General features: G+C 53.4%; 1 protein-coding gene across 1 annotated transcript in view; it reads right to left on the bottom strand.

Moving 5' to 3' along the window:
• The window catches only part of ARPP21 (cAMP regulated phosphoprotein 21), a 157,975-nt gene that overhangs the window by 59,031 nt on the left and 74,644 nt on the right, over window positions 1–24,300 (bottom strand). The window contains 4 exon segments of the mRNA XM_051977361.1: window positions 18,991–19,131; window positions 19,362–19,421; window positions 20,074–20,152; window positions 21,224–21,362. Of these exon segments, the coding sequence (XP_051833321.1) occupies window positions 18,991–19,131; window positions 19,362–19,421; window positions 20,074–20,152; window positions 21,224–21,362 (419 nt within the window).

The following is a 24,300-nucleotide window of genomic DNA, read 5'->3' as shown; positions in this document are numbered from 1 at the left end:
CAAATCGGGCTTCCGGCACTACTCAGTTGTGTGGCCCCGGCAAGTCCCTCCGCCCTGTTGGCCTCACCTTCCTATTCGGTAAAAGGACTTGGATAAGGAAGTGTCCACTCCAGTGTCTCTATCAATAAAATCCCCGAATGGGATCACAGAGAGTTGATGGGATAGCGGCAAAGAGCACCGCCTTTCCAGGCTCCCCTGCTTCTCCTGAAGAACTGCTGCGATCACTAGAGATCCCTCCCTGTGCTTGGTTCATCTCCCTCCCTCCTGAAGCTGCTCCATCTCCCTTGCACTCTACATTGCGGCCCACGTCTGTCTTCAAAGTACGGCCCTTGACCCTGCCGGCACAATGCCGGCTCTTTGGGCCCAAACTTGCCCCCCTTTTTTGGTCTTTGCATCCCCTGGCTCGGTACTGACCCCAACCAAATCAATGGAAGCCAAGGGAGCGAAGGGCTGGAAAAGAGTCCCCTGAGCCTCTCCCCACGTGCCCCCGCGGCAGGTTAAGAAGGAAAGAGGGGCCCTTTTTTCTAAGCCGGTGACTTTCCCAGCAGCGCTAATCTCTCCCTGCCCCTGTGGGATACTGATGTCTCTATCCTGCCTGCCTTCCTCCACGGTGAGTCACAGTCTCATCGCGGGAAATTGAGCACCTGGGAGGTTGTCTAGTCACACCCACGCAGGCAGAGGAGCCTTCGTCTCCATCCTCAGGGTCAGGGAGCTCTTACTCCTTCCAAAGGCAGCCTATCCCACGTGGCCTGTAGGCGGCTCAAACCTGGATCGCTGGATTACCCGCTCTGCCCCAGTCCTGAAACTTTCCCTCTCGGGGAGCCACAGATCGCCTCTCGTGCCCATCATGGAGGAGGTGCTGCTCCCCAAAGCTTCCGAACTAGGTCTGTAGCTCCAACTCGGGGTTTGGGGGCCGCCTCTGGCCTCCGGGTCAGAGCTGCCCAGGGCATTTCCCCGTGGGCAAGATCTGGAGTTTCTTGCGGAGGACTGTTTTGCTATTTGGAAAGCCTCAGTTGGGAAAGGCAGAGGTGGGGTGGGGGAAAGCTTTGGGGCCAGATGAGTGTAAAGCACACAGACTCAGACTACAGACACAGACAGATACACAGACACCGTGCATGTACGGAAATAGCGGCTCAGGGACCGGAAAGACCCGAATTCAGACGGACAAATCAATATTGCACCCTCCTGTGTCTCAAGTTTCCTCATCTACAAGTCAAGGGTAGCCATGGCACCTCTTGGTGGAATTGTTATGAGGATCAAATGAGCCGCATATGTAAATTGGCTGACAAAGCTAACATGCTCTAAAAATGATTGCGCTGATTACTCGGACCCCAGAGAGCCGAGGCGGGGAGAAAGGGCCGGTGGCCCCCATCCCAGAAGCCTCAGAATGCTTTGCGCAGTTTCTGGAGAAACCGGCTCCTCTGCCATCAGAACACACCAGTGCCATTCTTCTGTGATCAAACAAAGCCCATTGTTCTCATATCCAGCCTCCCCCCATTAGCGCCCGCCCGCACGTGTGAGTCTCATTCAGTTTTGTCGCATCTGACAGCTTCTGTCTTCCCTTCTCCTGCCCTGACTTCTAAAGCCCCCCTCCCCCATGCTTCCCGCTTCTCCCCCTCCCCTGCCCCTGTCCTGGGTCGAGGCCACCAAACCCTTCTCCCTCATTTTAGCCCCCTCTTTCCAACCCTTGTTTTTCCTTCAGATTCCTCCTTTGAGATCCGAGCTGAAAAGATGACCTGTGTCCGTCCACCAGAGGTCCTTTTCAGTCCTTCCCATCCTGTCCAGGCACCTTCCCTGGAGCAGGAGTGCTGGCCCTGGTCTGTGCCATTTTGCCCTTTGAACAATTAGGAGAGGAGTTCTCTGGCCGGCAGAGTCGGCTTCTTAAACACCTCAAATAAAAGACAGGGTTGTAAGCTCCATCAATTATAGAAAAATACAATGATAAAAATATGGTGGGGGTTTTGATAAGTTTAAGGACTACAAGTTAAGAACTGCTATTCCTCCACTATTTGAAGAACCGAATGCAGATTGCAGCGTGCTATTTTCACTGTTGTTTTCCCCTTTCTTGTGTTTTTCCCTTTAGTGCTGCCCTTTCTTTCACAACATGACTAAGATGCTCAAAATGATTGCACATGTATGGCCTGTGACAGTTTGCAGCTTCTTGGGGAGAGGGGAGAAAAAACGTGGCACTCACAATCTTACAGAAATGAAGAGTGAAAACTATCTTTGCATTTGTCTGGGGTGGGGAAGGGCTATGGGGGAGGAGGGAAGAAGCACTGGAGGAGAAGTCAGAAAGCTTGAGTTCTAGGCCAGGAGATGGTCTCAGTTAACTCTGCTTTGGACTGATGACCAGTTTTCAGAGTCGTGGGTTCCTAGCCTGTTAGTCGGGATTGGTGTTTTGTGCCTTCTCAGGGCTATCAATGATTGAATAATAGAGTTCTTTGAAAAGATCTTCAAGGCTCCTGAATCTGGCCTTCAGTGTCATCATCCTCCCCCATACAAGGAAAAGGAAGCCAGAGCTGACTTAGTCTGAAGCAGGGGCCATGTGCCTTTGAGCAAGGACTTGTCTCTTCCAGGGATGGGATCTCCTCATTTAGAAAAGTCTTAGTTTAAAGTTGGGGAGAGGGGAAACAGAAAGCTTTGGGGCTAAAATCTGGGGGAAAGGTGATTCTTTGTGTCTATTTCTCTGATTCTGTTTTTCTCTGTCCTTTGTCTTTGTTTCTATGTCTCTGTCTCTATATCTCTGTCTCCCTCTCTTCTCTATCTCTGTGTCTATCTCCCTTTGTCTCTGTGTTTCTCTGTATCTCCCTTTGTCTCTGTGTTTCTCTGTATCTCCGTATACACACATGTATACATCATTTTCTCTTCTCAATTTCACCGGAGATTCTGGACTAAGTAACCTAAGATCAAGCATTGAACCTGGGACGGACTCCCAATTACCCCTGTCCCTTCCCTCTGCCTGGTTTCTGTTCAATCTCAGCTCCCCCCTTGGTCTCTGGCTCACAGCAGTCCCCTCTCTCTTCCCGTCCCCACGTGTCTCCTCCCCAGCTCTGACCAGCGGCCCTCGCCTCTCCTCCAGACTCCTCCGGGCAGGTGTCCTCTCCCCCCATAATCGTAGCTGCCGTTTCTCTGGTGCCCAAGCATGTACAAAGTGCTTTCCGTCCATCAGCTCATGGCCAAACACCCGGATCCTCCCTCTCCCCCTCATTTCCTCCTTCGCTCCCCCTCTCCTTGCCCACAGGCTGCTGCTGCTTTCATCCTCTCCTTTGTCTCTAGAATTCACTAGGAGTTCCCCAGCAGGACCCCGCAAGGGCCGGCGCCCCCTCTCAGAGGCAGGGGGGATTTCGGCAGCTGCACTCAGTGTCTTTGACTTAATGGTGCTCTCTTTCTCTGATTCCTCAGAATGTGTCTGCCCTCCCCCTTCCCTCGAATCTGACCTGCTGCATCTTTTACCTGGGTCTCTCTTGCATCCATTTCCCTCCCTCCAGCTGGCAGAGGGCAAGGCACAAGGGTTCTCTCCGCAGAGAGAACGGCCCTCCCTCCGGAGCCCTCGGCTCCCCCTGTGTCTCCTCACCCAAAGTCCTTCTATGGTCAGCCTCTTCCTGAGACCTCTCTGCCCCTAAACACTGAAGATCACATAGGCAACGGCGTGGAAGGAGAAAGAGGGGGAAAGAGGGGAAAAGTTGCAGAAGAAACTCTCAGGTGTTTGCCCCATTAACACGGGTTTGTAGCGGTGCTCTGCCTCACTTTGCACGATAGAAGGGCTCTGACTGCTAGGCTGTGTGACCAGAACCACTGCCCATCAGGGCATTACAGAGGAAAAGGCAGTGCAGTCCACTGGCTAGGGCGTGGCACTGGGGATCAGAAAGTCTGGGGTGCAAATCCCACCCCAGGCATTCATGAGCACATAACCCTAGGTAAGCCATCGTTCTCGCTTCCTCCCATGGGAAATGAGGAGCTCGGATCCAATGGTCTCCACAGCGCCTTCTCATCCTCGCCTTGGATTGTTGTGGAATACTGAATGTTCTGCAGATGCTCCCACCTTAAAGGAGCTCTGAGCCATCGGCAGGTGGGCCTTGGCTGGCTCTGACACTTCTGAGACGCTTTAGACCCGTGGGGTTCCTTCTATGTGACCCGATGGGCATTCTCATACTCCAGGTTGGCACCAGGTGGGGGCATCTCGGTATTGTCGGGGTCACCAAGGATCAAAACAGTTCCAGATCCTGGTGCACGTCACCGCTGAGTCTCAGTGTGGTATCTGAGAAAAGAGGGCGTGGTTCTTCCATGGGGACCCCTGAACGCCAGTCCCTCGGTGCTTGTTGGGGTCACCAAGGATCAAAAAGGTCCCGGATCCCGGTGCACGTCGCCGCTGAGCCTCAGTGCGGTGTCTGAGAAAAGAGGGCATGGTTCTTCCATGGGGACCCCTGAACGTCAGTCCCTCCATGGGAAGCAGTGTCCTAACAAGCCCCGGGGAGCTTAAAGCTGAGCTCTGATGCTCATTTTTGAGCGCATGGCTTCCGTCCTTCTGCCTGGCAGCAGTCCCACTGGGACTGAGCACCAAGGGGGCAGTTTGGGAGGTGAGGGGTGCTTGCTTCTTCAGGAGGTGGTGTCTGTCTCTCCAGTCCCTCCATCTTACCCATCCCCCGAGAAGCCAAGGCAACATCAAGTCACTCTCTGGGGCCTTGCCAACCGCTCCCTTTCGGGGCTAGTGGAGGTTGCCCACGGCCTCTGGAGCCCATGATGGTGGTCCATGGTCCCGCAGCTGATCATCTTACTCAGAGGACCTCATGTGGGGAGCTCACATGTAGCAGCAGCAGTGACAGGCCAAAGAGCTCATCCTCTCCCCTCTGTCCAGAGGGACACCACTGGCTGCCCAATCACTCATTGTCGCTGCCTTTCCCTCAAGTCCCTGCGGCGGTCTTCTGCGTGCGCCATCACAGATGGTGGCCCCTGAGCCGGCCAGGTGGCCCTCGGTGAGACTACCCCCCCACATCCCCCATGCCCTCCACGGGATCTCCCTCTTCCTTGGGCTACGGGATCGAAGATTGGCTTCCCTCTCATGCCAGGCTGGCCCCGGTCACTGTGGAGATCTGCCCGCGGAGCTCTCCTCCCGTGAGCACACAGCCAGTAACTCTTAGCGGGGCCATCGAGCTGCAGAAGAGCGGCCCCGAGCAGCAGGGAGTCAGGGGGACGATGGTGATTACTGAGCCAGGTGGAGTCTGGTCCGAAGGGGCCGAGCCTGGGTAGAGCCTGACAAACTTCACCCTTGGAGACTCACGTGCTCAGCTCCACGTCCAGTTTCCTCCCCTGACGGCTTTGCCGGCCCGGCTCACAAAGGGCAGGTTTTCTTCTCCCTCCCCTCCCTTGGCAAAAACTAGCAGGTTGGGGTCAGTCTGCTGCCACCTGGTCAACTGTGCCCAACTTTCCTGTCCATAGGAAGGACACGAAAGCCGCCCAGCGGCAAAGGCCCAGAGATAAATCAGTGGCTCCATCGGAACGTTCTTGGAAGCCAAGGCTCTGCGCCCACTGGGAGAACTGAAGGAAACCCCAGGGTCCAGCTGTGAAGACATTCCCAAACAGGGCCCTGTGTCATTAAAGGGAACGTCTTTGGTGAGGGGGAAGGAGAGGGAGAGGACTGGGAAGGCATCAGAACACCCTTGTGGGAAGAGGCCCAAGTACCGGGTGCCCCCCTCAGTCATGGCATCTCTTCGGAGACCCTGCCTTCTCTGCACGCGCCAGGGATCCTATAGCCCTCGGAGGCCCCGCCTTCTCTGCACGTGCCAGGGATCCCATAGCCCTCGGAGGCCCCGCCTTCTCTTCACGTGCCATGGATCCTATGGCCCTCGGAGGCCCCGCCTTCTCTGCACGAGCCATGGATCCTACGGCCCTCGGAGGCCCCACCTTTGCTACACGCGCCAGGGATCCTATAGCCCTCGGAGGCCCCGCCTTCGCTGCACAAGTGCCAGGGATCCTACAGCCCTCGGAGGCCCCGCCTTCGCTGCACAAGTGCCAGGATCCTACAGCCCTCGGAGGCCCCGCCTTCTCTGCACGTGCCATGGATCCTACAGCCCTCGGAGGCCCCGCCTTCGCTGCACAAGTGCCAGGGATCCTACAGCCCTCGGAGGCCCCGCCTTCTCTGCACGTGCCATGGATCCTACAGCCCTCGGAGGCCCCGCCTTCTCTGCACGTGCCATGGATCCTACAGCCCTCGGAGACCCCGCCTTCTCTGCACGTGCCATGGATCCTACGGCCCTCGGAGGCCCCGCCTTCTCTGCACGTGCCATGGATCCTACAGCCCTCGGAGACCCCGCCTTCTCTGCACGTGCCATGGATCCTACAGCCCTCGGAGACCCCGCCTTCTCTGCACGTGTCATGGATCCTACAGCCCTCGGAGGCCCCGCCTTCTCTGCATGTGCCATGGATCCTACAGCCCTCGGAGGCCCCGCCTTCGCTGCACAAGTGCCAGGGACCCTACAGCCCTCGGAGGCCCCGCCTTCTCTGCAGGCACCATGGATCCTACAGCCCTCGGAGGCCCCGCCTTCGCTGCACAAGTGCCAGGGATCCTACAGCCCTCAGAGGCCCCGCCTTCGCTGCACAAGTGCCAGGGATCCTACAGCCCTCGGAGGCCCCGCCTTCTCTGCACGTGCCATGGATCCTACAGCCCTCGGAGGCCCCGCCTTCGCTGCACAAGTGCCAGGGATCCTACAGCCCTCGGAGGCCCCGCCTTCTCTGCACGTGCCATGGATCCTACAGCCCTCGGAGGCCCCGCCTTCTCTGCACGTGCCATGGATCCTACGGCCCTCGGAGGCCCCGCCTTCGCTGCACAAGTGCCATGGATCCTACAGCCCTCGGAGGCCCCGCCTTCGCTGCACAAGTGCCAGGGATCCTACAGCCCTCAGAGACCCCGCCTTCTCTGCACGTGCCATGGATCCTACGGCCCTCAGAGGCCCTGCCTTCTCTGCAGTGCCATGGATCCTACGGCCCTCAGAGGCCCCGCCTTCCCTGCAGGCGCCATGGATCCTACAGCCCTCGGAGGCCCCGCCTTCTCTGCACTGCCATGGATCCTACGGCCCTCGGAGGCCCCGCCTTTGCTGCACGTGCCAGGGATCCTACAGCCCTGGGAGGCCCCGCCTTTGCTGCACGCGGCCCCGCCTTTGCTGCACGCGCCAGGGATCCTACGGCCCACAGCACTGACAGCCCCCCGGTGTTGTCCAGAATCTGCTTGTGGACTAGAAACGGGGCCGGAGCTCGGAGCGGGCCCAGTTCCTGTTTGTCTGGACGCTACATCTCGTCACTTCTGGGGGAGACATGTTTAAGGTTGGGTGATTTTCAATCGAGTCGGAACTCCCAGTGGCAGAGATGGACTTGAGCTTGGATTTCCTTAAGCAAGATGAAGTGGAGGTTGGGGCCGGCAGCCTCTGACCGCTGGAACCTGGGGAGCAGCCTCTCAGCCGGAGGCAAGTGGGCTCCCTTACCCCAATGCCATCATCTGTAGTCCCAGAGGGCAGTGCCAGGCCCAGCTCCAGCCTTAAGCTGTCACTGACCACAAGAGGGGGGGGGGGGCGAGGCCTGTCCAGCGCCCACAGGAGAGCACTGCAGCCCCCCAGACCGTGATGGTCCAGGGACCCCCAGCAAATAGAATCATCACCCCTGGTCTCCTGCATCACTCAGGAACAAGCCCCAGCCCCAGGATGCCTCCTTCGACGGCCAGCCCGCATTTATCAGCGGTGGCTCATGGAGCTAAGCATCTTCCCTCAAACATGATCCCTTTGTGGGGGGGGGGCATCTCCTCCCCCACGGCAGAGCCCAGAGCCCAGCCCTGCCCGGTCTCCACCCCCCTTGCCCAGAATGGTCTGGTCGAGGACAGAGACCGCGGCCCTTGGGGTCCTGCCCCCGCGCCCTCTCGGCCTTCTCTAAGACTGCCAAGAAGCCCCCTGCCGGGGGCTCGGGGGAGGGGCACCCTGCTTCTGTGTGCCGCACCTGCCTGAGACCGAGGATCCAAGTCACCGGGAGTGGGTGGTGAGAAGGAAGACAAAGGGAAAGCGTGAAGAGATGACAGCCTCCGTGGGGGAGGGCGCCTTGGCAGGGGAGTGCTCCCACAGCTTCTATGGGATTGAAAGCTCAGGGAAGGGGGAGAGCGTCACAGAGCTCACCCCCGCACTTTCCAGATGAGGTGACTGAAGCTCCGAGTGGGAGCTGACGTACCTGGGAAGGGGGTCACCGAGGTGCTAAGGGGAGAGCTCAGCTCCCCTGGCTCCCGGACCAGAGCTCTGCCCAGGGTCAGGCACGTGGCCGACCCACATCTGGACGGCCTCGGGCCTCGGCAAGAGTTCCAGTTCCAAGCCAGGGACCCGTAACCCTGGGGCACACCTGCCTCTGGAGTTCTTTCTCTGGATCTACAAGTTCTGCGGATGCAGCTGAGAGGGTTCCCCCTTCCCCCCTCCACTCCATGAAGAAGTAAAAAGCCTCTTAGATCTGAAACTGATGCCCCCCGAAAAAGTACAAAAGCGAAGCACGAGGAGACTGACACACAGAGATGGAGAGACAGAGAGAGAGAGAGAGAGAGAGAGAGAGAGAGAGAGAGAGTCAGAGACACAGCGAGATAGAAACAGAGACAAAGAAAGAGACAGAGACAAAAAGACACGCAGAGTCACAGAGAGAGGCGGAGAAGGAGAAAAAAGGGGGAGAAGAAGAGGGAGAGAGGCAGACTCAGGAACAGAGAACGAGAGAGATAGAAAGAGAGAGAGCCAGCCAGAGACAAAGACAGAAACAGAAAGAGAGACAAAGAGACATATACAGAGTCACAGAGACTGGAAAAGGAAAAAGGGCAAAGTGGGGGAAAGGCAGGTACAGAGAGAGAGTCAGGGATGGAGAGACAGACAGAAGACAGACAGAAACACAGAAGGAAAGGGAAGAAAAAGAGAGGGAAAGGAAGAAGGGAGGATGTGAGAGAGAGACAAAAGCAGAGACAGAGAGACAGAAATAGACAGAGACACACACACAGTCACAGATAGGAAAAGGAGAAGGGCCAGGTGGGGGAAAGGCAGGGACACAGACAGAGTCAGAGATGGAGAGACAGATAAAAGGACAGACAGGAGCACAGAAGGAAAGGGAAGAAAAAGAGAAGGAAGGAGGGAAGGAGGGTGTAAGAGAGAGACAAAGACAAAGGCAGAAACAGATGGAAAGAGAAAGACACACACAGAGTCACAGTTAGGAAAAGGAAGAAGAAAGAAGAGGCAGGGGAAAGGCAGGGACACACACAGAGAGAGAGTCAGAGATGGAGAGATAGACAAAAGGACAGACAGAAACACAGAAGGAAAGGGAAGGAAAAGAGAAGGAAAGGAGGGAGGGAGGGTGAGAGAGAGAAAGACAAAGACAAACAGAAAGAGACAGATATACACAGAGTCACAGAGATAGGAAAAGGAAGAAGAGAGAGGGAGAGAAACAGGGACAAGGCACAGAGGGAGAGAAAAGAAATGAGAGGGGAAAAAGAGAAAAAGAAAAACGAGGGAGAGAAAGTGGGGAGGAAGAGACAGAGGGATGGGAGAGGAGAGGTGAGAAACAGAGAGGGAGAGAGAAGCAAAAGGGGGGAGACAGGAAGATGGAAACAGGGACAGACAGAAGAGGCAGACACACAGAGAACAAAGAGGTGTGAGCGAGTCAATGGGATATCGTAACCAAATAGAACATAAACACAAGCATATGCTTTTCTATTCATTTGCGGATTTTGAAATCATAACATCGACAATGATTTTAATGGACAAATCTCATGAAAAACAGCTTAGAATTCCTAAAAGTAGTGACTCCCTGAGATGCTCAGGCTCATGAATCCTTGTGCCTCACTCCTCTCACCCCAGACAACAGAGAACAAAGCTATTCGGCCTGGCCTCTGCGAAGCCCTTCTTCTGAGCAGCCCTGGGGGGCACTTCCCCAGAAGTGGGGATTGCCACACTCCCCCGTGAGCAAGGAAGATGGAGAACGCCCAAGGGGCGAGTAAATCTAAGGTGAAGAACTCTCAAGGGGCAGCCAAGATGACCTGGGCCCTGGGAGGCAACAGGCATTTGCTCAGGACTTACTATGCCCCAGGAAGTGTGCTGATGGTTAGAGATACAAAGGAAAACAGACCATTCCTCAAGTGTTCCCTTTCTACTGGGTATGGGAACTTTTCAGTGACTCCATCGTAGGAAGTTGATCTGAAGGTCTCTCCCACAACAATCCCTTGATCACTTAGTCTAAGTTACCAGAGCGTAGGATGACCCTCAGGATCTCCTTCCCCCCAGGATCTTGGTCTAACTCCATTGAGCTCTAGAGAACAAACACTGTCACAACACAACCGCAAGATACAGGAGAGCTCATTACCAACAAAAAAAAACCTGCCCAACCTTCACCAGAGCTGCTGGCCACGGAGCTCGCTCAGGCTGTGGTGGATGTTGGGAACTCTGGGAACCACCAGAGGAAATGGGAGCTACTGATACTTGTATCTCTACTCCAATGGAAACTATTTAACTATGTAATTCTATTCTCACTTAGGTGAGTGCATCCGTGGACACATTTAGTTTGATGTGATAAATAGTATCATGGAATTACAATTTGGGGGATATTGGAACAATGTATAACTTGTGGGAAGAAAGGAGACTTGGGAATCTACAAATGGCAGCAGCCAATTGGTGTGAATGGAGTATAAAATGATTATCCCATTGGGGGAAATCCCCAGACTCATCCAAGTAGCTCCTATTTCCAGAAACGGAAGCGACTCCTTTCTAATAGGCTCCAATCCACCTAGAATTTCCACAGTCCCCAAGATGGTATTCACAGACACTCATGCATGGACTGCGGCAGGATCCTCCTGATGGATCTCCTTGAAAGGCTTCTAGTACCTCCCAGGACCAGTCTTGCCTTCTCCCCAGAGATGCTCCTTGGCATGTGCCCTTAGCTCCTTCTCAATGACTTTTAATGAATCCCCACTACCTACCAAACAAAATCCAAACTAATGATTTACTGGAAGCCTACTCGATGGTGACTCGATAAATGAATAACGCAAACTGTCAATATCAATGTGGTGAGTTAGTTCTTTATCCCTAGTAAATGACTTCTTCAGCAATCACTGTTGACTTTTGGGATGAAATGAATAGTGAGACAAAGGAGAAAAGGATGAGTATGAAAAAGAGAAGCACGAGAATGGTCTCATCTGGATTGACAAACAGGAGCATTTGTTAGTGACAAGAGATGTGTGGCACTCTGGCCATCAAAGCCGAGTAGGGACTCAGATCCCCTGGGAAAATCCATCAAAGGGGAATAAGTAATAAATAGAGGATAAATGACTAAAGACTATAATAGGAGGAAGGAAACTCAGTTAAAAACCACATCAATAAATCATAAGGAATGGTATTAACAACAGAAGGAACTATGGTTTACAGATCACCCAAATGAGTCCAAATATCTATGAATAAATAATGCACAAAGAGAAAATGAATCAATGCCTGATGAAGTAGAGGGTTCTATGGATTCCCAAGAAAGCCCGGAATCCCAGCAAGATGTATCTGAATGGTTTAAGAGAGAAATAAGACTTGTGGAAACACAATTTATAGACTTTGTAGTAGAGATAATTGGCAGAATATTAAAAAAAAGAAAATGAATCCATGGTGCAAATGTCAGAGAAGCAAAAGAGAGAACGAAGGACCGGGAATGCAAACATACAGAAGTCAAGGACAATCTGAAAGAAAAGAAGTGAACAATAATAATGCTAAGTAATAATGATTACATGGCAAGCAACCTATGTTGCTTTCAAAAGATTGAAGGATTGTAGAAGTCTCAGAAGAAAACAAGAAGTTAAAAAAGTCCACAATGAGGGATGAAGAGGGCCACCAAGTTTTTCTCTTGTCCCTCCTCCAATGCCAATTGCCACTATGCTAGAAAGAGCATGGGAAGAGTCAGCCTGTGGGGCTTGCCATCTCACAATAACGCTACCCTTGACCCGTGAGCACTTGCCCGGGGCCCACAGGCAGGAGTCCTGGAATGATGCAAGGTTCACAGCCTGTGGGGGGACGCCTTGTCCTTGTTGAGGAGGGAGAAGTCATTTTCCTAACGCTGCCTTTGTAAAGATGGTTCCCAGCATGCTTCATCCTGCTGATTACATATAAATAGGGTAACCTATGAGAGCAATAACAATTCTTTTCAATTTTTAGCCACCAAAAACTGTCTTTAAGCTCATTCTAATGCCCAGACCCAATTCCTGGTGGTGTTCATCTTGCTCCAAGCCTGTTTTTGCATTATCCAGAACATGAGTCATTTCTAAGCTGTGGTTATGAGTTTCCCCAGCAGATAAGCTGGGAGAAAGCTCAGCCTGATTCTAAATGAGACAACAAGATGGAGACCTCGGAAGTGTTCAACTCCCTCTGATGCTTTTTCCTTGGTCACTTACTGCTGGAATAATCTCTGAGTGCCCGTTTGTGAGGCAGGAATCCCACGTTCACTAGAAAGGTGAACATGGAGAAGCCCAGGTTTTTGAGAGATGATTGATATAGGCCCAAAGGAATAAAAAAGCATTCATGAAGCACTTGCTGTGTGCCAAGCTCTTTGCTTGTGGACCTTCATGGTGTGCAAACATGTTACTCTTCTTTACTAGCCAAGGGATATGGTGTAGCCTCTGCTCCTAGCATAGCAAATTCAATATCTAAATACTATGGATTGGGATTCTACAAAATGATCAGTGATGAATTGTTACAGAGAGCAGAGCATTGACCTGGAGAAAGGAAAGGGATCTGAGGCCTCCTCCCACTTTGTCCCTCATTTTTTGTGTATCTTCAGACAGCTGATCTATATCTTCACCGGGAATCCAGATGTCTCCACAGGAGAAAGTGAGGCTGGTGACCTTGCCCAAGCCTCCCTCATTTTAATCTGATTCACTTGACATGCAAGTCATTGCATGTCATGACGTCACCTCCCTGATGGCATGGTTCTCTTTTAGAATAAAAGACAAAAAATCTGCCTCCATAGGTAGTAGTAGTAGCTGTTCCACTGGGAATCCAATGGGAACTGGCAAGTTGGGCAATATAGCTCCATCTTCCTTTATCTTTTTCTTTTATTCATTCATTCTTTCTATCTTTCCTTTATATTTTCTTTCTTTCATCTCTTTTCTCTCTCCCTCCCTCTCTCCTTTCCTTCCTTCTTTTTCTTCCTTTTATTTTCCTTTCTTCCTTCCTCCTTCCTTCCCTCTCTCTCTCCCTCCATCTCTCCTCTCATTTCTCATTCTCTTTCTTTCTTTCTTTCTTTCTTTCATTTTTCTTTCTTTCTTTCATCTTTCTTTCTTCCTTTTTTCCTTCCTTCCTTCATTTCTTTCTTATCAACATGGGCATTCATTTCCCTTGTCTCTTATGAGAGGAAAATCATAATCCATCGCTGGCTTGCCCCATTCTCTTCTCCTCCCCATACATCCTTCTGTAGCCCCACTGCATGAAGCCTGGAACCGTTCTTACTCAAGCAACTTATCTAGGAAGATGCCAGTTCAGGCTAATCAGCAAGCCGTAACATCAGCCATGATTTATATCCAGACTACCTCAATCCCATGGTCATTGCCTTTCCAGAGAAAAACTAGCTCTGGCTGTCCCTTCAACAGTTTGGTTTGGGAGAGAAAGCAAAAACATACAAGATAATGTTTGGAGGCTGCAATGCAATGGAGTCCATGCAACAATTGCCTTTGTGTCTAGGCAAGACTAGTCAGTTGGTTTAGGTTTTTGCTATTGTGCGTGTTTGTGTTTGTTTAGGATATGGGGAGACTTGATTTTCATTCCTTACATGTGGCATTATATTCCAGCTAGCATTCTACATATACATGGCTATACTCTGTCACCCCTATCTGAGTATAAACTTCACTGGAGCAGAGATTAAGTTATATTTATCTTGGGATATCCCCCAGAGGCTGACACATACATAGTCTTATACATAATAGGCACTTAATAAATATAGCAAGCAGGAATGGAAGGAGAGAAGGAAAGGAGAAGGCAGCAAGGGAAGAAAGGAAGAATAGGGAAAAGAGGGAGCAGGGCAAAAACCAAAGAGGTTGTGTACAGAATGTTAGAAGGAAACTACATTTGTTGCTGTTATCACTTGTTCTCTTCTATTTCTAGATGGTGTTTTCTTTTCTGAGTGTCACTCCAGAGTTCACAGAAACAAGAACTACACAAAGAGAGGGGCCACCCCCTCTGGGTGATCAGGAAGTGATGGTTGAACTCTGAACATGGCCCGGAAGGGCAGCTAGAGCTGCTTCTGTAGATGGCACAATGTTCACCTCTGACCTGACAGTAGGGGATTAATACATATTGTCGAATTGAATGGAGAAATTGGATACAAAAGTATTTATGTGTAGCTATCCTTCCATCCATCTATTTACCTCTAAATATTACAGTGAGAATAGATGTACATGTCTGGATATCAAATCAGTGTACCATCGCTCCTCAGCAGCTTCTCCTGTGTGAGCCTGGTTGATGCCCCGCCGCCTTATCTCATCCAGAGAAGTCCTGCCCCAAGTGCTAGAGACCTCCCCTACGTCTCTCTGCCCTCCGCTGAAGCCAGAGTAGCCTAAGCTCCCTCACCTTTCTCTGACAGCCACTTCCATGCACTCACCCTACCTTCCTTCCCTGGATGATTTCCACGTCACTTCTTTGTCATTAATACGGGACAGCCGGACATTTTTTCATTGCTTATATCATCGCCCACTCTAGATCAGTCTCAGCTGCCCATCTTTATCTTCCATCCCATCCAATAGCTTTGAGTTACCACAAGTTCTATTGGTCCAGTAGAGCCTTTGAATAGGAGATATTAAACCAAGGCCTTGGATTCCTTGGGAGGATCTCATCGAACCCCTTAATTTATTTGGTAAGGCTCCAGTTCTGGATTCATTAGAGGAGGGGGCTCTAGAAATGGGCCAGAAGCAGTGTTGGCTAGCTGGGGCATCCACATGTCCATGGTCAAGCGGTGGCTTAGAGAAAGAGATGACTGGACCCGGAGGCTCCCTGACTTCCAGTCTAGCCTTCTACCTTGCCACCCTAGTGTAGCCGGGATAGGAAGAACAACCGCGTACAGGAAACTGAAAGTGTTACCAAACACGTACAGGTTACATGTAGCTGGTCCACATAATTCACTTCATCATCCCTGATCCTTGGGCCATCTAATATGTCCTCATCAATGACTAAATGCAACATGTCTTTTAATTACTCAACTAAACTCAGAGCCTTTAGTATGCGAAATAGTATCTCTTTTATATATTTATATGAATACAACAAGGATATGTTTCAGAATATAAAAGTAATATATATTTATTTAATAAATTGGAGAAATTGCCTTTCCCAACTGCAGTTACTCATGTAGGGTCTCTCTCTCTCTTTCTCTCTCTCTGTGTATATATATATATATAAAATGTATGTATGTATGTATGTATGTATGTATATACACCCGCATATACACATATATGTTATGAGCCTCTCATTATTAATCCCCTAGTGTTTAAAAAAAAAAAAACTTAAGGCTATTAAATATGCGAGGAAACAGGTAGCAAAGCACATAGGATCCTTTATGTTCTTTTTAGGTGTAAGAAAGCTCATAGCAGGCCTTCATTGGAAGTAGAGATGACCTTTCTTCCCTATTGGAAATACAACCCCACGCCAATTGGTTAACTCTGTTCTCTTCAAAGAATCGGCCTAAACAGCTCCTTCACTCCTTTCATTAAAAGACCCTCCATCTTCTATTTCCCGTCTTCTCCAGCCTCTCTGCAGCTGCGACAGGCAAGCGGTATTCTTGCTCAGCTGCTGGGCACCTGGATCCTGAGGCTGCAGGTGGGTGAGCTCCCACGGGCTCTCTCTAGTCTCCAGGGATAAGCACTGCCTAGAAGGCAACGCAACCACAGCCTTCTTTGCTCCTTAAGGAGACACGAACCATTCCTATTCTGTCTGTGGCCCCGGCTTTGGAAATGGGTTCCGTGAATAAGTTGGGTGAATTTCCATTTGTCACCAAGTTGTGCTTTTAATGCCATGCTCTCTGAATCATATATGCCCTCGGGCCCCCAGCTGGGTACAGGGAGCCCCACAGCGTTGTGATGAGAAGAAGTTGCTCTTGTTTCTCAAACCAACCCCGGCCCCTCCCCTCTGCCGTGTCCCAGGACTTCTAGGTGCTGGGGGCTTCCCACAGCCCCAGCTCCAAAGGACTCCTAATCCCATCGGTTCTGTGTATACGGTAGGTGGGAATGTGTCTGAATTGTGGGTCCAGGAATCATGAATAAATCCTGCATGAAGCACAGGAGACCCCCCGCCCCAGCCCAGACTCTCCTGAGAGCTTCCGCAGCGAGCCAGCAAGCTGGTTCTGTGCAGGGCCTTGCCAGGGAGCGCCAGCCACACGCCCAGACCCCATATGGGATCTCCCCCAGGCTGCCAAGGTCACGGCCAGGCTGAGAGCAGCAGACACCTGTTCCCATAATGCCGAGCGAAGACCGTGGACATTTGGCTTGCCCCTTGACAGGCCACCACTTGCTTCCTCCAACGAACAGCCAGGTTAGCAGCTGGACCATCAGCTGGAGTTGAGATGCTCTCATTCTGGGAATGGGAGTCAGTCTACAGCAGAGAGGTCTGTCCCAGCTGAGCTGCCCTTCCGAGGCAGCCACGATGGGGAAGGGGAAGGGAAATAAAGCTGCTTCAGCACCTGACCAGGGACAGCCTGGGATCTCGGACTAGGTGGGAGCCAGGAGCTTTGTCCATGGTTCTGAATAGTGCCTGGGCAACGGGGACAAGGAGCTTTAAGGTCTAGGAGGTGGGCAAGTATCCGGCTTACTAGGAAACTGCGGTCCCAATGCCCACTGGCACAGGTGGGTGGAGATTGCAAAACAAGACACTGATGTCATCTCTCTGGCCTGAGGGGGGAGCCGAGTAAGGGAGCAGCAGGGCGATCACTACCAGCCGACTGTGATTTCAAAGAAGAGGTGCCTTTTAGGATGTGGGCATTATACCAGATGGATTCAAAGAAAATACAGTTCAGGCTAGAACCACAAAGACTCAGCAAAGAGAAGCAAGGATTTTCCTTTGTTGTCAGCGGATAAAGACAAGACATCAAGATGTCTGTCAGGTAACCCTGACCCTCAGGCCATCCACCTGGCCGAGTTGAGATTCCTAACCCAGACTCCTGGCCGAGCTGCCTCTGCGGAGATCCTCCATTCACTCAGGGTTCAAAGAAGGGTTCAAAATAGGGAGTTTCCGAATCAGGAACGCTTTACAGCTGAAGCCCGGGTCCAGAAGATGGGAGAGGAAGGACTAAGGGAAGGGCTTTGTCCGAGTTGAGCTCAAGAGGGCTCAAGACAAGTTGAAATGAGCCCCTTTGAGTGAAACCCTACTGCTGGCTGCTCAGATAAGAAGAAAGAAGACCAACGAGCTCTGCTAAAGTTTAGGGAAGATGCTCTGAGAGCAAGAAAATGACAGGTAGAAGGCAGATGGAGAGAAAAGGGCGAGATGACGAAAGGAGGAGAGACAGACAGATGGACGAAGGCAGAGGCAGAGCCAGGGAGACAGAGGGATGGGGAGCTGTCCAGCACTTCAAGGCTGTCCAGAAATTCATAGACTTAAAATCGTTGGGCTCTAGATAGACCATTAAAAAGCAAAATCCTTATTTGGGATACATAATGGCGAGATGAATAGTGGAAGGGGAGATTTTCTTTCCATGAAATATGTATGTGAATGTACATATATCCATATTTGGTCTTTATCTACATGTATGCGTGTGCTATATTAAATATTTAGAATGCCTCCAGAATCTTAATATATTGGCACACTATTGGAGCTCTCTTAAAGTTTCAAACTGCTCTAAGACTTTGGGGACAGGTCCACTAATATACTTCACGAATACACAGCCAAGCCCTCATACCCACATCCCCCCACGGAATGAATTGCTTATAAAAACTTGTCCAGATCATCAGATAAATTCCCAGTTTGGGCAGCAAAAATACATCACAAATAAAACTTTTCTGGTTCTTAAAAGACAGAGACTTGAGCTTTCCCCCAAGAGTATGAGATAGGGATGAGGGTGAAGGAAAAATTTCCAAAATGAGCAGCCACATTAGGGGCATAAAAGGTTTTGGTGGACTGTAGCAGGTCATGGTAAGGGGTGGTAGATATAGTGGGGAGTGGGAGGGTGAGTTATGGTGGGAGTGGGCAGTGGTGGGGTGAATCATGGTGGGAGCGGGAGTGGTGGGGTGAGTTGTGGGAGGGGGAGTGGTGGGGTGAGTTATGGTAGGAGTGGGCAGTGGTGGGGTGAGTTATGGTGGGAGTGGCAGTGGTGGGGTGAGTTATGGTGGGAGCGGAGTGGTGGGGTGAGTTGTGGTGGGAGGGGGAGTGGTGGGGTGAGTTATGGTGGGAGTGGGCAGTGGTGGGGTGAATCATGGTGGGAGCGGGAGTGGTGGGGTGAGTTGTGGTGGGAGGGGGAGTGGTGGGGTGAGTTATGGTGGGAGCGGGAGTGGTGGGGTGAGTTGTGGTGGGAGGGGGAGTGGTGGGGTGAGTTATGGTGGGAGTGGGCAGTGGTGGGGTGAGTTATGGTGGGAGCAGGGAATGGGTTGTGATGAATCGTGGTGGGAGTGGGCAGTGGTGGGGTGAGTTATGGTGGGAGCGGGCAGTGTGGGGTGAGTTGTGGTGGGAGGGGGAGTGGTGGGGTGAGTTATGGTGGAGTGGGCAGTGGTGGGGTGAGTTGTGGTGGGAGGGGGAGTGGTGGGGTGAGTTATGGTGGGAGGGGGCAGTGGTGGGGTGAGTTATGGTGGGAGGGGGAGTGGGTTGTGATGAATCGCGGTGGGTTAGCACAGGGTGCGATAGGTTTTCAGGGGGTGTGGCAGATCATGGTGGGGAGTGGTATGTTGTGATGGGTTATGCGGGGTGGGCTACAGTGTGGAACGGTGGGGTGTGTTGGGCTAAGGTGGCGAGGCGAGCCCTGGCGGAGCAGGGGGACGCGGGGGCTGGCACTCACATTCTGGTGCTCCCAGTCTTGTTGATGATGACCGATTTTCCAGTTTGGTCCACGTTGTGATCCATTCCAAAGTACGCAGCCACTCGGTGCACCAGCATCCTCTGATAGGATGACATCTGAGGAAACTTTTTGTAATGATTCCTGCAACAGCGAGATAGAGAAGGAAAGCTGAGTTCAGCAGGAAGAGGTTTCTGCAGAGATGCAGGGGAGAAAGGGCCCATCTTGGCTCATCCCAACTCTTCACAGTTGTGGCCAACCACAGACCAGGACCCAGAATCCATTGCTGCCTCGGGGAAGGACCCGCTCCCCTCCCCAGTCCTGGATCTGTCCGCCTCCCACCCCGTACCAGGGCGGAGAGAAGGGTCACGTACTTGTCATCACTGATGAAGTCCATGATTTCTTGTTCCATTTTCAAGAGTATCATCCTGTCCCTGCAAAATTAATTGGGGACAATGTCCTTTCTTTGTGCTGGGAGGTGGTTTTCGGCTCGCTCTGGCTCCGCTGAGCCGCCCGGCCACACCCTCGCGGCCCTGACTTTCTGCTCACGTGGGGCTCAAGTGGACTTTAGTCAGCGCGGTGTCCTCAGGAGAGCCTCGCTCACGGTCTGAGAGAAGCGGCTCCATGTGCACGGAGGGGACATATGGCTCAGCAGAGGAAATTTAAAAATATTGCAGAGAAACCTTATGATGTCACCGGGCCCCAGGCACCCACACATGCCTCCTGGAAGCAGATGGCACCGCGGCACTGGGACGATACCCGCCCCTCACTTGTCCCCCTCCCTCTGTCCATGTGTCCGGGTCCACGGCTGGACATTTTCAGGGGCGCAGCCCCCCTGCCTGCCAGAGCTCAGAGCCCCAAGCGCTGCCTCCCATAGGGAGGAGCATGGGAACCCGGGAATGCTCCTGGGAACCAAAGAAAGGACGGCACAGGGCAGAGAAAACCAGAGGGAGCTCCGGGGGCGCCTAGGGGTCCCCTCGGCCTCGGGCACTTTGAGTCCGCTGGACGCTTGCTTCCGGTTGCACAGGACAGCGCTGAAGCCCACCTCAGCAAGCGCCCCGAAGCCCGCTGGGAGTCGGGCCTTACCTGGGGTTGCTCTTCAGGGTGCTGACCAGGAACTCGTGCAAGTCGATGCCCGTGGAGTCGGTGTACTCCTGGCTGCAATCTGAAACAAACGGGGCACTGAAGGACAGCCCTGCTTCTCCCTTCCCAGCTGCAGGGAAGCGAGGCTCGGAAAGCAGCAGCGGAGAGCACGAGGGGTGGGCTCGGGGTGAACTCGGACCCCCTAGGGTCAGCGTTGCCCAGCCTCTCTAAGGTCAAGGGCAGCGTGGCTGTGCTCCGGACCCGGCAGTTCTCCCCGGGCAGGGTAACCGACCCCCACGGGGGTCTGGAAGCCGAGGCAGGCGCAGGCACCCACCAGTCCTGGGCTTCAGGGTGGGCCGCTGGCTTTGGGCTGCAGTACTGGGGAGAGTTTTAGGCTACAGGGGGAGCCTGGGCTCTCTTGGTGACCCAAGATCTCTGTCCTCAGGCACTCTCCAAACCTTCTGGCCTCCTTTTCATTTCTACACATGTTGTACGCTCTGCCCAGATGCAAGGGGGCAGGGTGGGAGCCACTGAATGCCGATCCCGGCCTCTCTGCCCTGGCAAGGGCAGGCACTGTGTCCAGGTATCCATGGGGCAAGGGCAGGCACTGTGTCTGGGTATCCATGGGGCAAGGGCAGGCACTGTGCCTGGGCATCCACTGGCCTGGCATTGCCCCATGTCAGTACCAGTGTGATCTGCTCTGCAGCAGAGCCTGGAAGGAAGAGGGCATCTGTGCCAGGCACTTGGTTAGCTCTCAGCTGTGTGGGGCATCCAGAATTCTGTGCCCACAGCATGGCCGAGTCTGCCTCGGGCCACCCACTCTCGCCCCGCAAGATATGTGCCTGGAGCCTCTCGGCCCCTTTGAAGGCCCCCCCCTTCTCCTCTCTTCTTTATGGACTCCAGAACTTTCTGGGTCCATGTGAGCCCCATCTCCGTCTCTGTAAAGCATCCCCACAGGAGGGTCCTTGCAGGGCCGTCCCCCGGGCTCTTGTGAGCAGACAGCTTTGTTGGTGCTAGAATGTCGGGGACCACCCAAGGGGCCCCCTCAGTGCACGAGCTTCCCCTCCGCCACGCCTTCGGCCGCCGTTTCCTGACCTCCTGCCCAGGGTGCTCATGGGGGAAGCGCTGGGCCCAGAAGTCCTTCCCCGCTCACCTTTGGACAGCATTCGGACCTTGGACTTCTCCCAGGCTTTCTCCTTGGGCTTCTCCTTCTCTCTCTCCGAGTCCTCTTTCCTGGGCTTCTCATCCTCCTGCAGGCTGGGAAGCCTGGAAAGCTGCAAATGAACCGCCTCCTGTTGGAAAAGAGAAAGCTCGGATTCAGGCCCAGAGCCACCATCTCTCATCAGCGTCCACGGTGTGACAGCAGCACTCATCCAAGGCAGAAAACCGTAAAGCCGGCGCTCAGGGGGTTGTTCTACACTAACTAACCTAAACCTGCCCCCGAATGGCCTACCCCGAGACAGGCGGCCGCCCTGCAGTCAGACGGGCCCCGGCGGCCGCCCCCCTCGGCCTGGGCCTGGCCCAGCCTTCCTGCCGCGCCCCCCCCCCCCCCCCGCCCGGCCCCAAGTCAGGCTCCTTCGCAGGCTTATTTTTATCTGGAGGAGGAAAGTGCCTGAGTCAGAGGCGCACGCACTTCCCAGTGACGTCATTTACAAGTAGTGGCTCCCAGCTCGGGGCCCTCCACTCACAGGGAGAAGTCGGTGGCAAAACTGTCCCTCAGCCGGACGTGGACAGACAGATGGACATGGACAGATAGATGGATGTGGACAGACAGATGGACGTGGACAGACAGATGGATGTGGACAGACAGATGGACGTGGACAGACAGACGTGGACGGACGGCATAGAGAGCCAGATGGACATGGACAGACAGACGGACCGCATAGACAGCCATCCAGATGTAGGCAGGCAGACACAAGACAGGTAGACAGACAGACATGGACAGACAGACAGCATGGAAAGCCAGCCTGACATAGACAGACACAGGCACACAGACATTCAGACATAGACGGCCTAAATTGTGGAGGCAGACACCCGTGAGAACATCCCGCCCAGTGGCTCCCCGGGCCTGACTCAGTTATTCACTCTGTAAAGGGACGGCTCTCACTGTACTCGGAGGGACCTTGCTCTGGTCCTAACTCTGGTGGGTGGCCCTAGATTGCTCCCTGGGACCCCCAGGCTCACATGTAGCCTGGTCAGCATCTCGGGCCAAGCCCCTTTCTCTCCCTGCAGGCCCAGAGAAGCCCCAGGCCCTGGCTCCTCCCCCGAGGGAGCCCCTCAGAAGCCAGGTCTTGGGCTGGGCCGCCCCCTCCCCACGGCCATTCCACTTTAAAAATGACCTTTGCCTTCGCACTCAGACACTGCTTGGCCAGTGGCTTGGGGACCATTCCCTCGGGTCCAAAGAATGAGGGATGAAATGATCTACTTTTGGGCACAGCCAGACGGCCTGGAAGCAGGACACGTCAGCAGCGGTTACGGGACGGGGCAGGGGAAGAGAAAGTCTGGCCGTGGGGAGCGTGACAACAGGGAGGCTGAACAAAGCCACTTCTCAGGCGAAGGCCGCCGGCCTCTCCCACGGGAGCTCCTCCATCTATCAGGAGGCTCTGGGAGGTTCAGCCAAACCCAGCTCTGACAGTACGGTCATGCTGGAGTTGGGGCTCCCAAAAGAGAGACTGCGAGGTTCCTGGACATGAAGGGCCCACTGGAGCCTTGGCTAAGAAAGGTCCTTAGAAAGGGCCTTGTGTAAAAGGGCTTCTCAGCCTGTGCTGGCCCTGGATCACGGCCAGAGGTTCCTCTCTGCCCTGTCCTTGGCCTACTCAAGCCCTCTGGGGGCTGCCAGTGCCCCTAGACCTTGGGGGTCAGTCAGAATGAGCCCCCATGGGCACCCCTGGGGGATGCTTGCTTCCCCTCGCTGCAAAAACAGCCCCTTGGCGGCCTCTAAGGTCCTGCAGCTGGGGCGTGGCTCCCCTCCCCTCAGGAGAGTGGGGGGCGGTGGAGGAGGGGGCCAGCCAGAAGGCTGAGGGAGCTGTCCGCCCTCAGAGGGCTTAGATCTGGGGGAGGGGGCCTGGGGCTCCGGCCTGACGGAGAGTGGGCAGAGGGTGTGGCCCGTGAGGGCCGCTGTCACATGGGCTGTTCAGAGTCACCCCTTTTTCCTACAGACAGACACAGGTACAGGCCGTGTGAGAGGACAGACAAGGGCTTGGTGGGTAAGAAAGGATCTCGGCTGAGTTGAATACTGATTTTTATTGATTTCCTCGATAGTAAAATACATGTGTGAAGGATTACATTGATACAGGGTCATTATATCCAACAAGAGTCATAGAAAATCCGGGGTGCAAGAACACACTGGGAGGCCAAGGGCACCGTCCGTCAGCAGCGAGCTTCCTTTAGCTCAAGGGCAGGCCGGGAGATCGAATCATGGGCCGGGGTCAAGTACTGGGGGGTCCTGTGGCCATGGGCATCGGGTGGCCCCTGTGCCGGCCATTCCTTGTGCCCTCCTAGCAGGGAACTGCCTCTGCCTCTGGTGTAAGCGAGAGGGTGGGGTGCGCCTGCCTCTTCTGCCCAGCCCCAGAGTCCCCCCTCCCCTAGCCAATCAGGAAGACTCCGGCGAAGTCCTACCGAGTGGGGGGCTGGCTGAAGCCAAAAGAGCACCATTCGTGACCAGCTTTCCTTGCCCGTTGGGCAATGGGCTTGGGGTCCAGAATGGGAAGGGAGCGAGGGGGGATGTTTTAAAAGAGAACAAATCCAACCAAGGGTTTCTTCTGAGTAGCCTGTACAACCACGGGGAGAGGGAGCCTCCAGACAGAGAGATAGACAAGGCGTCCATTTCTCTTCTGTCTGTCTGACTGAGGTGGGGACCCCTGGTGGGGGCTACCCCAGACTGCCGATTTTAATGGAGCTTAAAATACATTAATAACCACCCCCCACTCACTTTCCACTCGGATAAGCTGTCATCCTCCCCAAGGTCCTCATGGGAAACAAAAAGCACAAAGAAAGTCAACCTGAAGCCACACGTGCTTCTCAAAGCCTGAAGAACCCAAAGCTCACATTTGGGAACAGAGAGGTGACACCCCAAAGGCGCCCTGTCCATCTCCTGACTGTGTGAGGACAGGAGATGCCCAGGGGCTGGGCAGGGACCAGCCCTTGAACCAGAGCTGTCAGTAAGGTAAGGATATCTTTTTTTTTGTTGGTTTTTTTTTTGGTCTTTTAGAAGAAAATGCTCTTGGAACT

This window comes from Antechinus flavipes, chromosome 1, assembly GCF_016432865.1.
Source record: "Antechinus flavipes isolate AdamAnt ecotype Samford, QLD, Australia chromosome 1, AdamAnt_v2, whole genome shotgun sequence".
NCBI lineage: Eukaryota > Metazoa > Chordata > Mammalia > Dasyuromorphia > Dasyuridae > Antechinus > Antechinus flavipes.
Note: the sequence above shows the minus strand (reverse complement) of the source record. Positions and strands in the feature narration are given on the sequence as shown.